Source organism: Equus caballus, chromosome 29 (assembly GCF_041296265.1).
Source record: "Equus caballus isolate H_3958 breed thoroughbred chromosome 29, TB-T2T, whole genome shotgun sequence".
Classification (NCBI taxonomy): Eukaryota; Metazoa; Chordata; class Mammalia; order Perissodactyla; family Equidae; genus Equus; species Equus caballus.
The window spans coordinates 23,232,991-23,245,977 of NC_091712.1; the positions used below are offsets into that span (position 1 = coordinate 23,232,991).

Here is a 12,987-nt window from a genome sequence, read left to right on the forward strand (position 1 = left end):
GGGACCTGTGATCCCTCAATTCCGCATATCCAGCCATGTGATAGTCCCCCTCTCTGGCCCTGATGCTGAGCCCCGAGTCTCTTCCCAGCACAGCCCGGGTTGCCGGCCGCTCCCGCTCGGCGCTCGGGCGCGCGGAGAAGGTTTTGTGTGTGCCTGGTTTTGAGGGGGTGCAGGGGAGGGGTCAGGGCTTGGAGGTCCCCAGACACATCGTGAGGGGGTTGGCGAGCACCCCTCCCCGCCCCCCCTCCCCCCCACCTCCTAGCTAATCCCCCTTCTCCAGCGTCGGTCCCCGGGACCGTATTATTCAAGACAGAAAATATTCAGCCCCAGAGCCTCCCCTGGGGAGGGGAGGGGAAGGAGGTGGAGTGGGAGGAGGTGGATCCAGGGAGGAAGAAGCGAGAAATCCGCCCCCGGGAAACAGCTCGGCGCGGCAGCGGAGCGAGGCACTCTGTCACTTGGCGATCGCCGGCGCCCGAGCGCGGCCCCGGCCCGGCCCGGCGAGGCGAGGGGAGAGTCCGGCGGCCGCCGCCCTGCCCCACGCCCTCCCGCGGCGGCCGAGAGCCCGGGGCCGGCCGGGGCAGGTCGCGGCGGTGCCTGGGAGCGGCCGGCCGGGGGCGGCGGCCTCGGAGCGCGGCGGCGGCGGCGGCGGGCAGCGCCGGATCGTGCTCCCGCTCGGGCCGGCTCGCGCCGGGAGCGCGGTCCCGGGCGGGCCAGCGCGCCGCGGATCCACTCGCCCGCGGTCTCCGGTGCGTGTCTGATTTCTTTTCCGCCTCGGCCGAGGGGGCGCAGCGCCTGCGGGCGGGCGCGGGGAGAGCCTGGTTGGCCGCCGGCTCCCTCCTGCCCTCCGCCCCGGGCCACCCCGCCCGGCGCGGGCGCAGGGCCGGAGCGAGCCCCGGCGGTCGCCCGGCGGGGGCGGAGGGGCCGCGCCCGCGTGTGCGGAGCGAGGGAGGGCCGAGGGCGGAGGGAAGGGCACAAAGGCCGGCGGCGGGCGCGGGGTCCAGCCGGCCGGCCGGCCGTGGAGGAGGGGCGCCTCCCGTGCGCTCATGAATATTAACCGAGCCTGCGGCCTAGCGCGTCCCGCCGGGGCCCGCGCCCGGCCCGCGTACCCGCTCCTGCGCGCGCCGCGCCTCGGGAGCCGGGCCGAGCGGGGCGGGAAGGGTAAGCCCCCGCGCTAGAGCTTCTCCCCCGATCTCCCCGCACCTTTCCCAAAGTACAAATTTGGGCCGCCCTTCCCGGGAGCTCGCGATCCCCGACCCGCCTCTGGAAGGGGCGGAGGAAATAGTAGTAGGTGGGTGGGGGTTTTCTTTTTCCTATTTTTTTTCTTCCCTAGGTGGCCACGGGGAAAGGGAAGGATCGTGTCGAATGGTAGTTGGAGGAGCAGCAACGAGATCAAAGTTGCTGGGGCTGCGGCTCCATGGATGGAGCTCCAGAATAATGCCCCGGAGAGGGAGCTGCGCCCGGGTGCCACCCGCGCCCGGCCCGCGCCGTCCCCACCCAGCCCCGCCGCGGGCCAAGGAAAACAGCCGCCTCCTCGGGGACACCGGCCGGGGCGCAGGGGCAGGGCTGCGGGCGCCCGAGTCACCCAGCCCGCTTGGAAACGCCGGCCCAGCCGGCGCTGGCCGCGTCCGAGGCTGGCTTTTTGTTTTTTGTTTTTTTTCAGGGGTGGGGAATGGAGGGGACCGAGCAGGGGTTTTGTAAAGTGTTATCCCATTTTAGTCTCAGGGAGAGAAAACTTGCGTTAAGTGTACGTATCTAGGTGATGCAGAAAAACAGACACATTCCCCTCTTCTGCCCAGAAAACACATGAATTAAAATGCACTTGAAAAGGGAGTGTTTTCTCGTGAAGCCTGCACAACAGCCAGGCGTGTTGGATGCAACCACCGTGCATTCTGAATTTTCTCATTTTTTCCTGATTTGTAGATTTCTTTTTGTTTTCTTTTTCTGCATGGGGAGATTATTCCATCTTTCATATATGCGGCTCATCAGCTTGGACCAAATGATCTTTGCAAGTGTTGGAAACGCGAACTTGGGGTAGACATGTGGGCAAGGCGAAGGTCAGCGTCTGGAGAAAGTTCACGCCCTTTAACTTTTCCCTCTTTTAGGAAAGGTCTCTGGGAGCTGACGCTCGAGCCTCCGCGACCCGCTCAGATTCCTCTGGGACTCGGGAGGAGCCCTGGGAGCAGGGGGACCGCTTTCTGCAGTTGGCCTCACTAGCTGCCAAGAAGACCTGTCTTTGTTTTTTCCGTCTCGAGAAATGGACGAAGACGGTGGAGTCCGTTGAAGTCCGAAGAAATCATCAGGGCGTTTTGAAGGGGCTTCCTAAAAACACTCGTTCCCTGGCACATTGTTTCACCAGCCCTGCCTCTCCTCGGAACCTGGTGTGGAATTCTTCCCATTTTGGTGTATGGTGGCATTTTCCCCCCAATGTGGACTCCAAAGGGTTGGTCCCTTCTTTGTAATTTGAAATGAAATGATGGCCACACGTCGGACTGGTCTGCCGGAGGGAGATGGTGACAAGCTCCAGGACTGCGGGTCCCCCGCCTGTGAGGTAAGGGCAGAGACAGCATCCCCGGCATGCTGTGGCCTGTGTCTTGAGGTGTCCTGCCATTTGGGGATCAGCTACCACTGGGGCTAAGAAGAGGCTTCCGGGGCTTTAGGCTGGCTGGTGGGAGCGCCCGATCTTGACCAGAAGGGAGGTGAAGCTTTGGCCATTTTTGTTTCCAGGAACTTCCAGTGATTCTTTTGCAAGAACGTTTTCCATACTTTGAAATGTCCCATCTCGGTCATCTCAGAGCGTGGGATTCTCTCCTATCGAGGGGCTGGTAATACCCCAGACCTCTGGTTTCCTTCAGTCCCCATCCTCCAGGATTTTTGGAGTTGGGCTGTTTAGGGGCTGGCTATGTGCGTTTTGTGTGATGTATCCAAGGTTTGCTCTCCGAGGTGGTGGCAGCTGGTACGCTGGTTGCCTCTGGATCTGAGTCTTTCTTTAGCACTAATGAGTGTCCTGGCTGCTGTTGGTGTGGATCTTTGCTTTGGGTAGAAAAACAAGTCTTTTCCCGTAGACAGTTTTGACAGAGCCCTTGGAAAACTGCTTTATAGTGTTGTAATTCCAACTCCCTGAAAAATCTCCTGCCTTTAGTGTTCTTTTATTTATGCCCTCCCTTTCACTGCTCAGAAGTCCTGTGAACTGCTCTGGGGTGTCAGGTGGCTTGCATTGACTTCAGACCAGCATCTTTGGAAGGGCCCAGAAGATGTTACACCAGGCTTCCCAAAGCTTTTTGATCAGGCAGGACAGAAATCATAGAAAACTCATTGGTTTATGACGCCCACATGCTCTGTTGCCTGTCATCTCTTATGTATTTTTTCCTTATATTTGGAGTTACTTATATAGTGACTATATTGTGTTTACTCTGTTATTGATGGTTTCTGTAATGTGCTTGCTAAATGTACTGAATACTATTATCCTTTAAAGTTTGCTTTTGAGATGCCTATATTTTTATTGAAACATTGAAGATTACTTTAGATAACAATAACATCCCCAAAGAGCCTTCACTCTCATTATTTCTTTTGTGCCTCCTAAGTGTTAAATTTTAACTGCATGGTCATTGAAACAAGGTCTAGTTCTAAGTGTGGGAGTTTTGGCATTTTAATAAAAATGAATCAGAATTTAAATTTTTGTTCGTAAAGCAAGCAGAGAAACTTGCTTCTTACAGCTTACTTCCTGTTGGATTAGAAAGTTTATGCAGAAAACACGGGGTAGGTACAGTGTGCTGTTACTGTACAATTTATTCAATAGATGGATAGGTTTACAGTTAGAATCAATGTTTTACTTTTGGACACCTGTAAACACCTGCTTGCAGGTAAAATCGTGATTAAGTACAACACCACAATCCTCTGATCATGGTAAACCATAATAACTCCTTTTGGAAGGCCTACCTACAACTTGGTGATTGCTTAATGTGTATTGTAGTTACATAATAATATGTACTGTGGTCCCAAGGCCTTGTTTATCATTGTCTTGTGAATACTTTAATTAGCATGCTATTTGCATTATATTTACAAAAACTAACATTATTGATTTTTTTTTTTTTGGTCATAAACTATTTAGGATGTCCCCAAACCAAGAATTTATAATACGTAGACACATCTTGTCCTTGGCTAGAAGGCAGTGTTTCCAGTTGCAAACTTGGCTTTTATTAACAATGACAGTTATGTATTTTTTTAAGGACTGTGAAATTTGTTTTCATTTGGACCTTACTGCTGGCTTGGCCGTATTATCTCTAGTTTGGGAACCAAGAAAACGCTGTATTTTCTGTATTTTGCTCGTTTAAAGACTATCTACAGTACTTGAGTTTGGTATTAAATTGCAATATTGTTTGATTTTGTAAAGAATAGATAGATAGTTTGCTTAGATTTCATGTGGAAATAGAAATAAGGGGCTATGTGCTGTCAGAAAGCATTTAAAAATCGCAGGGTGAGGAGTGAGGGGACTTGTGTACTTATTGCCTGTGTTTAGTTCTCTTGTTGGTGCTTCCGATGCACATTAAACCTTGTGAATATTTATTAGTAACAAAAATAGAGCTGGCCGCTGGAATACTTTGGGTTGATAGATATGTAAGTCTTTGAACACTGCACCTAATTTTATTAAAAGCATTACATTCTAGAGTAGTACTGTCATTCTTTTTCCATTGTTAAAACCAAGAGCTATGTTCCTAAATGTGTTTGAATAGTAAATTTATGTGTTTTACCTAGCCAAGACACGAGCATATGTGTCTTAATATTAATGCCGTTAATCAGCCAAAAAACTTAACTTTGCAGGACGGAAGAAATCAATGTGGTGAATTAATAGGAGTCCCTGTTTCATGCCTTATCTAATTAGCTAACTCCACCTTCTGTGAATGAGGCCTATTGTTTTGTTGAAAAACAATCAGAAATTTCTTGTTCATCTTAAGTATTAGAATCTAATCGTGTTGATATATGAATAAATGTAGGTACCAGCCCCAAGAATATATTGGAAGGTTAAAAAACAAACTAATAACAAACAGTCCTCTTCAAATAAAGAATTGTGACAATTCGGTAGAGTGTATCTTGGCATTTATACAGTGAGGATGGCCCAATTATATTCACAAAAATTACATACTTTGTACATCTAAAGATATATATTTCAAAACTGGCTTCACTCATTCGGAGCCAGATGAATCTTTGTAGGTGTGTGTGTGTGTGCAGTCTGATCTGTAAAGTGTTCTGACACCTGGCCCTGAGTAACTCTGTCACAAAATCACTTCGTATAGACTTGAATCCTCTGATATTACCACCTCCTTTCATATCCTATGGTCTTCATCCTTTAAGGTTGAGCTTGCTTTTTTTTTTAACCAAAGGTGAAAACTTTTTCCTCAGCTTTCTAGACCACCTTATTTTCCACATTTCTAACATGTATTTCACTTTTTATCTGTATTCCATGGTGTTGTCCAGTAATAGAATTTTTAGCGCATTCATGGACTATTATTAAAACAAACTTATTTACTAAGGCCAATTAATTTATCTCATTTTATGCTTCTTCACCTAGGCTGAGATGATGCTATGACTAAAATGTCAAATGGCTGATGAAAAATATTTGTTGGTTGATTTTAGAATAGTGTAAATAACAAAATAAGGCATTTTTCTGTATGAATTCATATGAAAATTCGTACTTCTGCTCTTCTTTCTGGAGTGCTGTAGATGTTCTTTCTGGAGTACTATATATATTTCCTCATTCCTTCTCTGGCTCCCTCTCTCCATCTTTCTCTCTCTTTAGGGTTCTTCTTCCTTGGTTTTAACCAGAACCCAGCCCTTGCCATTCCTCTGCTCTTCTCTTTCTCACTTCCTGGGTTTCATTTTACACTCTCCGTAGCTTTTATCTGTCTGCCCTTGATTCCAGATTTACAGCTCTACCTCAGATTTTATGGTTGATCCCTAGATCTACATAACCAGTTGCCTATTTACCAAGCCTTTGTTTTGGGTAGCCCATAGACATTTCACTCAATGAATTCTGCCCCTACTACCAGCTTCCCCTCTTCCTGTGCTCCTTTCAGTGAGTGGCACCACCGTTTACTTATTTGTGCAAATCAAACACTAGGTTCTCATCCTTGACTCCACTCTCCTCATATCAAAGTCCTATTGAATCTACCTTCCAAATGCCCATTGCCACTACCTAAGTTCAGGTCAGCTGCTTCTCAGTGATGGACTGTGGACCAGGTTTCCTAATTAATTTCCCAATTGGCTAGTCTTGTCCCTTCCAGGGCTCTGTCCATCCCATAGTCAGAATTTCCCTCCTGAAATAGAAAGCTGATCATTACTTTCCCCTGTGTAAAACAATTTTCTGGCTTCCATTGCCTCTGGAATAAAGTTCAAAGTCCTGAGAAGTCTTAAAGGACATTGGTAATCTGGCCCACCCTTCTTGGATCTCCTCTGTCATCTCTTTCTATGCTTCCTGTACTGAACTACTTTCAGTTCCGCTGGGCCATCCCAGTGTTTCTCTTTGCTTCAGGTCCTTAGAAATGCTGTTTTCTCCCACCCTTCTTTCCAGGCTCCCCACCTCCACCTCCACCCATCTATGCTCATTTCCACTTGTCATTCTGGTGTTTTCTTCAACATCATGTCCTCAGGAAAGCCTTCTCTGACCTTCCAAGACTGGATTAATTGCCCCTAATGTGTTATTCCCAAACGCCCTGTGCTTTATTGGGACTAGCACTTACAAGTTATAGCTATCTATATTCCCCCTGGATTGCAAGCCCCATAAGAACAGGGACAACAAATGGAAACATGTTTGTTTCTGCAATGTGTGGTGCATAGTAGGTACTCAATAAATCTTTGTTGCATTAATGAATGAACTTGTGAGAAAGGCTTTAATTTTTATCCAGTGTTCACGTAGATTTTGGTGCACCGTTCTGTCTTGATTATCCTCCCACCTCTTCTTCCTTCCTTCTCAGTTTTTTTGAAGATTTCTTGAACTTCCTGACCTGCTAAATCTTCATATACTTCTGGGCTCAGTCTGACCCTCTATTCTCTCTCTAATCAGTTTTAATGGTTTTAAATATCAAGTATAAACTGATAATTCGTATATATACATATATTCATGTATGTATATTTGCGTGCATGCGTGTGTGTGTGTGTGTGTATGTATGTATGTATGTTTCTCTACCCGCTGACCTGTCCGTTGAATTCAGTTTCTTATACCCAACTGACCTGACCCCTCAGAATCCCCACTTGGATACTAAATAGGCAAATCCGAAGTCAAATTCCTGATTCGCTACGTGCACTCCGCCAGCTCATTCTCCCAACGTGCTCCTTCCACAGTCTTCCTCAATTTAAGAAATAGGAGTCCCACCCCTCCAGGCCAGGCATCTTGGAGTGATCTTTGATCTCTCTTTTTTTCTCATGCGTAACATGCAAATCTGGTTGACTGGCCTCTTCAGCCTTGAGTCTGTTCCTCACACAATAATCAAAGTGGACCTTTTGTAAATCAGATCATGGCACTCCTTTGCTCAGATTCCTCTCATGGCTTCTCATTTCCCTCAGGATTAAAAGCCGAGGTTCTTACGGTGCCCTCAGAAGCTCTGCACAGTCTACCCCCCACCTCGCTGACCTCACCTCCTTCCTTGTCTCTTTAGAGGTCACCTTCTGATTGAGGCCTTTACCCACCGTTCTTTTTATTGAAAGCCTGTTCCCCATCCTGCCCTCCTTCCTTACTTGATTTTTCTCCCTATCCCGTAATCTCCGTCTGACATGCAAATCCATCTGATTTTCCTTATTTGTTTGCATAGGTACTGTGTCTAGAATGTGAGTGTTAAGAGTGTTGTGAGTCTATTTTGTTCACATTGTATCTCTTGTGCCTAGAAGAGTGCCTAGCACATAGTAGGGCCTCAAATATTTTTTTCCAATGAATGAATGAAGACTAAGAAAAATTCCAAATGTTACTGAGTTTGCATCTAGGTATGTAATGTGTGAATACTTAATTTAGATTATGCAAAAATGTGTCAAATATGAAGTGCATGTTCTTCCTTGACCTCTCTGCGTTAGGACTGCTGTTAACATTTTTGGTGCCTTTTTTCTTTGCATCTTTCTTACCTTTGGGAAGCTGGTAACCAAGTAACAGTAACCAAGACAGTGTGTAGTACAAATGTATGAAATAATTTGTTCTAAGATGTGAGATAATGGTAATTAGCAGACTAGTGGACAGGGAATCAGACTGGTGAAGAAACTATACAAAGGTACTGTCTGTATTGATAATGTTTTTTTTTTCTTGAAATGAATTGCAGGTATATGAATGTTCTTTATATATATAATTTTTTATTTTAACTTTTTTTGGGGGGGGGGGAAGATTAGCCCTGAGCAACATCTGCCACCAATTCTCCTCTTTTTGCTGAGGAAGACTGGCCCTGAGCTAACATCCATGCCCATCTTCCTCTCCTTTATATGTGGGACGCCTACCACAGCATGGCTTGCCAAGCGGTGCCATGTCCACACCCGGGATCTGAACCAGCAAACCCCAGGCCACTAAAGCGGAATGTGTGCACTTAACCACTGCGCCACCAGGCCGGCCCCTACAGTTTTTAGTCTCATAAGTATTTCACTATAAGTTAAAAAATAATCACAACATTGACTATGACAAAATGTTAACAGTTGTTAATTCTGGATGATGAGAATATTTGGATTATATTATTTTTGCGTTTTCTCTTTTTTGTTTAATTCCAAAATGACAGTAAAAAGATAACCATTTACAGATTTTAACAATAGGTAATATGTTGCTAGTCTTGTGAAAATCTGGTTTCTAGAAAACCTCGACTGCCTAAAATAAAACTTAAACACGTTTTGGAAAGGATACACACTATTCAAAACAATACTTAAACAACTTTTTAAGAGCATATGTTTTCTTCAGTGGAGGCCCAGGGTTCATTCTAGGATAGAATATAGTATAATATTGTTATTTAATTTTGAATGTGCGTTCCTTCATATACCTGAATCTAAATATCAGTACCATTGCATGTCAAAAGCTTCATGCTGCAAGTTAGGATGAAAGGTAAAGTCTGTTAGCAGGTGTCTAAGTGGCATTTGGGCAGAAGTCTGGATTTGAATGTACTGAGTGGGACCCATCACTAGATAAGGGCCATCAACAAAATGAGTACCCAGGTCTAAAGAAAAATTCTCCATACATTGTTAGTGTTCCTTAGCATTCACTTCTTCCAAGTTAAATATTTTATGAAGTCCTGTGTCTTGATTATATAATCTCTGATCTGCTCGTCATTTCTTTTGTTACTACCAGGTCAAATAATCTAGTACAAAAATGATACTCAGTTTCTTTTGTTCTTTGTGAAGGGCCCTGTCATCTTACTGTATTTAACAATATGCGGACTCAAGTATGGGCAGCGCTAGTGTTGATAAAGATGCGCAGATGCTGTTATTGAAGGCAGCTATTTTCTGTTACAGCAAGACCATATGGTCGGCACTTGTTTTTCTTTCTGGTTGATGTGATTAGATTAGTAAAATGAAAGGTTATTGGACTTAAAGATTGTTCTAGTATTTATCTAATTCTAATTGACCATAAGAAATTAAATGTGTTAAAATATTATAAGCCTTCTGTATATTTTGTTGGTTTGACGTAGGAAGATGTCTTCACTCAAAAGCTCAATTTTGCATTGCTTCCACCAAAATTGTTTTTTAGTTTAAGTGTTGGTAGTTTTACAAAATTGAGTATTATGCAAGTAGTTTATTTCGAAATGAAACCTGGAAAATGGCCTTTTGTACCTCTAAGATAATCTAAAAGACAAATGGATATACGATACTATAGGGTTAGGACACTAAATGTGGTAGAAATTGTGTTTTATAAGTCTTCTTTTTTCTGGTTCTCTAGTAATATGCAAGAAATTCCACTGTGTAGACGTATGAAGAAAATAGATTTAAAAGTGAAATTTGATATTTCTGAGTAGTCCTCTATTTTTGGGAAAGTTTAGACAGACCAGAACAAACTATTGTTATCAAAAAGCAGCAAGTTAAAGAGTTCATTTACTTTTCCCTCGTCAGGCCAGTGGCTGTCGCGTCTTCCATCTGATACTGGACATGCTTTTGATTCAGAATTGGGTGCCTATTGCCTTCTCCCCCTGGTGCTTATCTCTGTTCTGAATAGACATCTGGCATGGCTGTGGGTAGTGATATGTCCCCAGTAATGCTTATAATCCCACAACTTCTCCTTCCTTCGTGTGACCTGATGAAGACCGAGTCTCTTGACTTCTCTTCTGTTCACTGCATTAATCTTTAAAATATCTTAACAGGACTTATACTTCTTAAGAACTTCTTTATTTTCTTCTTACTTACTGTGTGGAGAGTATTCTTAAATATCAGTAGATGCAAAGCTGGATTTATGATTACATTTCTTCTGGATATGTCTTAGCTACTGTGATTTTGGAGATTAATAGCCATCATTTTTTTTTAACTTTGAGATATCTAGACATCTTTAATTCCCAGTATTTTCCTAATAAGTAAAGATTCTGTATTTTCAAGAAGTTGTGTTAGTTTGGTCACTGAGACGTATTTTTTCCTCTGGGTTCTGCACGTTGGCTTCTGGAAACATTATATACTAGTGGACGTAGGGGAAGGAAATGCTCTGGGCACCCAGTTTAAATCAGATCTTTATTATAATGCTTTTAGGAAACTGGTTTCAATTTATTTCTTTTTCATTTGATAATGTATCGTAGAGTCCCTTCTCTGCTCCTCGGTTTTGTGTGTCTGTGTGTACCAATTTTGTAAATGGAGCACAGTCCAAAGATGTTTTCAAGGGCTGTAATGTGGAAGAGAGATTAGGTTTACTTTGTACGGCTATGAAGTGCAGAACTAGAATCAGTGGATAGATAAATGGGCCGATTTATTCAGCCTAGTATGCAGAAGAAATTTTTTTAAATTAGAGGTTAACTGAAATTGAGTGTTTTCTTTGTGGAAGAACGATGACCTTTAGTTAGGGGTATTACAAAGGAGATTCCTGCTTTGGTAGGAATTGAAGTCAGGCAAATCTGGATGATCATTAGATTCACTTGGACAACTTTTAAAAATACAGATTTTTGGCCCCCATCACTAACCTAATGAATCAGAATCCCTGGTGAGACCTTAAAAATCTTACCTTTAGGGGGCTGGCCCGGTTGCGTAGTGGTTAAGTTTGCACGTTCCGCTTCTCAGCAGCCTGAGGTTTGCTGGTTCAGATCCCGGGTGCGGACATGGCACTGCTTGTCAAGCCATGCTGTGGTAGGCATCCCACGTATTAAAGTAGAGGAAGATGGGCACAGATGTTAGCTCAGGGCCAGTCTTCCTCAGCAAAAAGAGGAGGATTGGCAGTATTAGCTCAGGGCTAATCTTCCTCCAAAAAAAAAAATCTTAACTTTTAAAAAGATCTCCTGGTTATTCATCTTCCAAATTTGAGAGCAGTAGGACTAAATGACATTCACAGCTCCTTCCAAATTCTAAATTCTTGTGGTACCCTGATTTTGGAATTATTATGACCAAATTGGAATCAATGTAAAGAAAACAGGTAAAAGTATGGAGAGAAAATGTAAATGACTGTAAACCAGTGAAAATGTCAGGATTAAAATTATAGTTATTTTCTTCTATTTGTAATCAAATAGATTTCTACATGTCAATAATCTACCTAAATAAAATTCTTTTCAAATAAAATAAATTTTGTGTCAAAAGAGCACTTTAAAATTCAACACTGGTAGGTCTTGCACTTTTTTTGGATGGACTGTACATTATACTTCAATCAAAAGTTAAAAATTTTAAAATGATAAAACTCTGACTTTGGTTGTATTGAAGCTATTGTTACTTTTTAGCTGTATTATAAAAGTAATTTGTTTAGTGGCATTGACAGAGGGTGTATTTTCTTTAAGCAAAAAACTGTTGGAATAATTTCTTTTGTGCATTTTATAATCATTTGCTCATATTAACTTTTTATCAAGAATAGTAAAAGTTACAATGGAAGAATATATGTGTATATATTTAAGATGTTCTTTACCTAAGTATACATTGTGAAGGTTTTCAGAAATTATTCTAACATGAATAATAAACTAATCGTTAATAACTCTACACACCCTTCTTCATTTAACATCAGTAGCTGTTCTGTCTGTCCGTTGAATCAACCTTGTCTTTCAACCTCACCGATTGTGAGATGCGTTGGATAATACAATGCAAATACAGTGCAAACTCATTTCAGAGGCCAACTGCCAATCCTGCAAAAGAAGCAGGATTTCTTGAAGTCAGTGAAAGTGATGTTGGAGAAGGAGCAAAACCACTGTCAAAGGGAGTCTGGCAGAGTGAGACAGTGAACAAATGAAGAAAGCTCAATCAAGCTTGGTGGGCATCTCAAAAGAGAATGAGTTGGTTTCGAAGGATTAAGAGAAGCTTTTGAGAAAGCTGATGTCCTTGAATGTGATTGCCTATATGGGGATGCATTTCTTTTCTTCTATGAAGTGATGTTTAGTTTGGACCCCATGCTTTAGGCTCTCTTTGCCAAGAAACACTAAAAAGTGGGTATGAATGTGTCAGTAGAAGAAGGAATAGCAGTGGTGAACAGATTCTCTTTTCCCAGGTAGAGACAATGCTACAGAGTTAATAGAATATCCTAGCTTTTCTAGTGGAAATGAAGCTGTTTAAACAGAGGTCCGGGGACAGCTCCTTGAAGGTCCTGCTATTATAATAGTTCTTAGATAGCCAAATATTTCAGACTTCTGAGTATTTTAGATGCCTTCATTTCTTTCTGTGTTTAAACTCCTCTATTGAGGTATGATTGACATGTAAAAAGCTGTATGTATTTAATATATACAGCCTAATGAGTTTGGGGATTAAGTGTACGTCCGTGAAACCATCCCCACCATGATGGCCACGAACATATCCATCACCTCCCAAAGTTTCCTCTGGCCCCCTTTATTATTGTTATTGTTATTATGTGTGTGTGTGTGTGTGTTTGGT

The 12,987-nt window shown here is 43.4% G+C and overlaps 1 protein-coding gene across 12 annotated transcripts in view; it reads left to right on the forward strand.

Annotated features, from left to right (window-relative positions):
• The first annotated feature begins 606 nt into the window (after nt 1–606).
• Nucleotides 607–12,987, forward strand: part of ARHGAP21 (Rho GTPase activating protein 21) — a 139,667-nt gene continuing 127,286 nt past the window's right edge. For 4 of the 12 annotated variants that reach the window (XM_023631980.2, XM_023631981.2, XM_023631982.2 and 1 more), the window contains exons 1-2: nt 607–746; nt 2,103–2,548. In XM_023631980.2, coding sequence (XP_023487748.2) covers nt 2,471–2,548 — 78 coding nt within the window. In that variant the 5' untranslated portion in view covers nt 607–746; nt 2,103–2,470. Of the gene's footprint in view, nt 747–942; nt 1,289–2,102; nt 2,549–12,987 lie in introns of those variants that run through there. The other 8 variants (XM_070254877.1, XM_070254880.1, XM_070254873.1 and 5 more) reach the window with 7 other exon arrangements.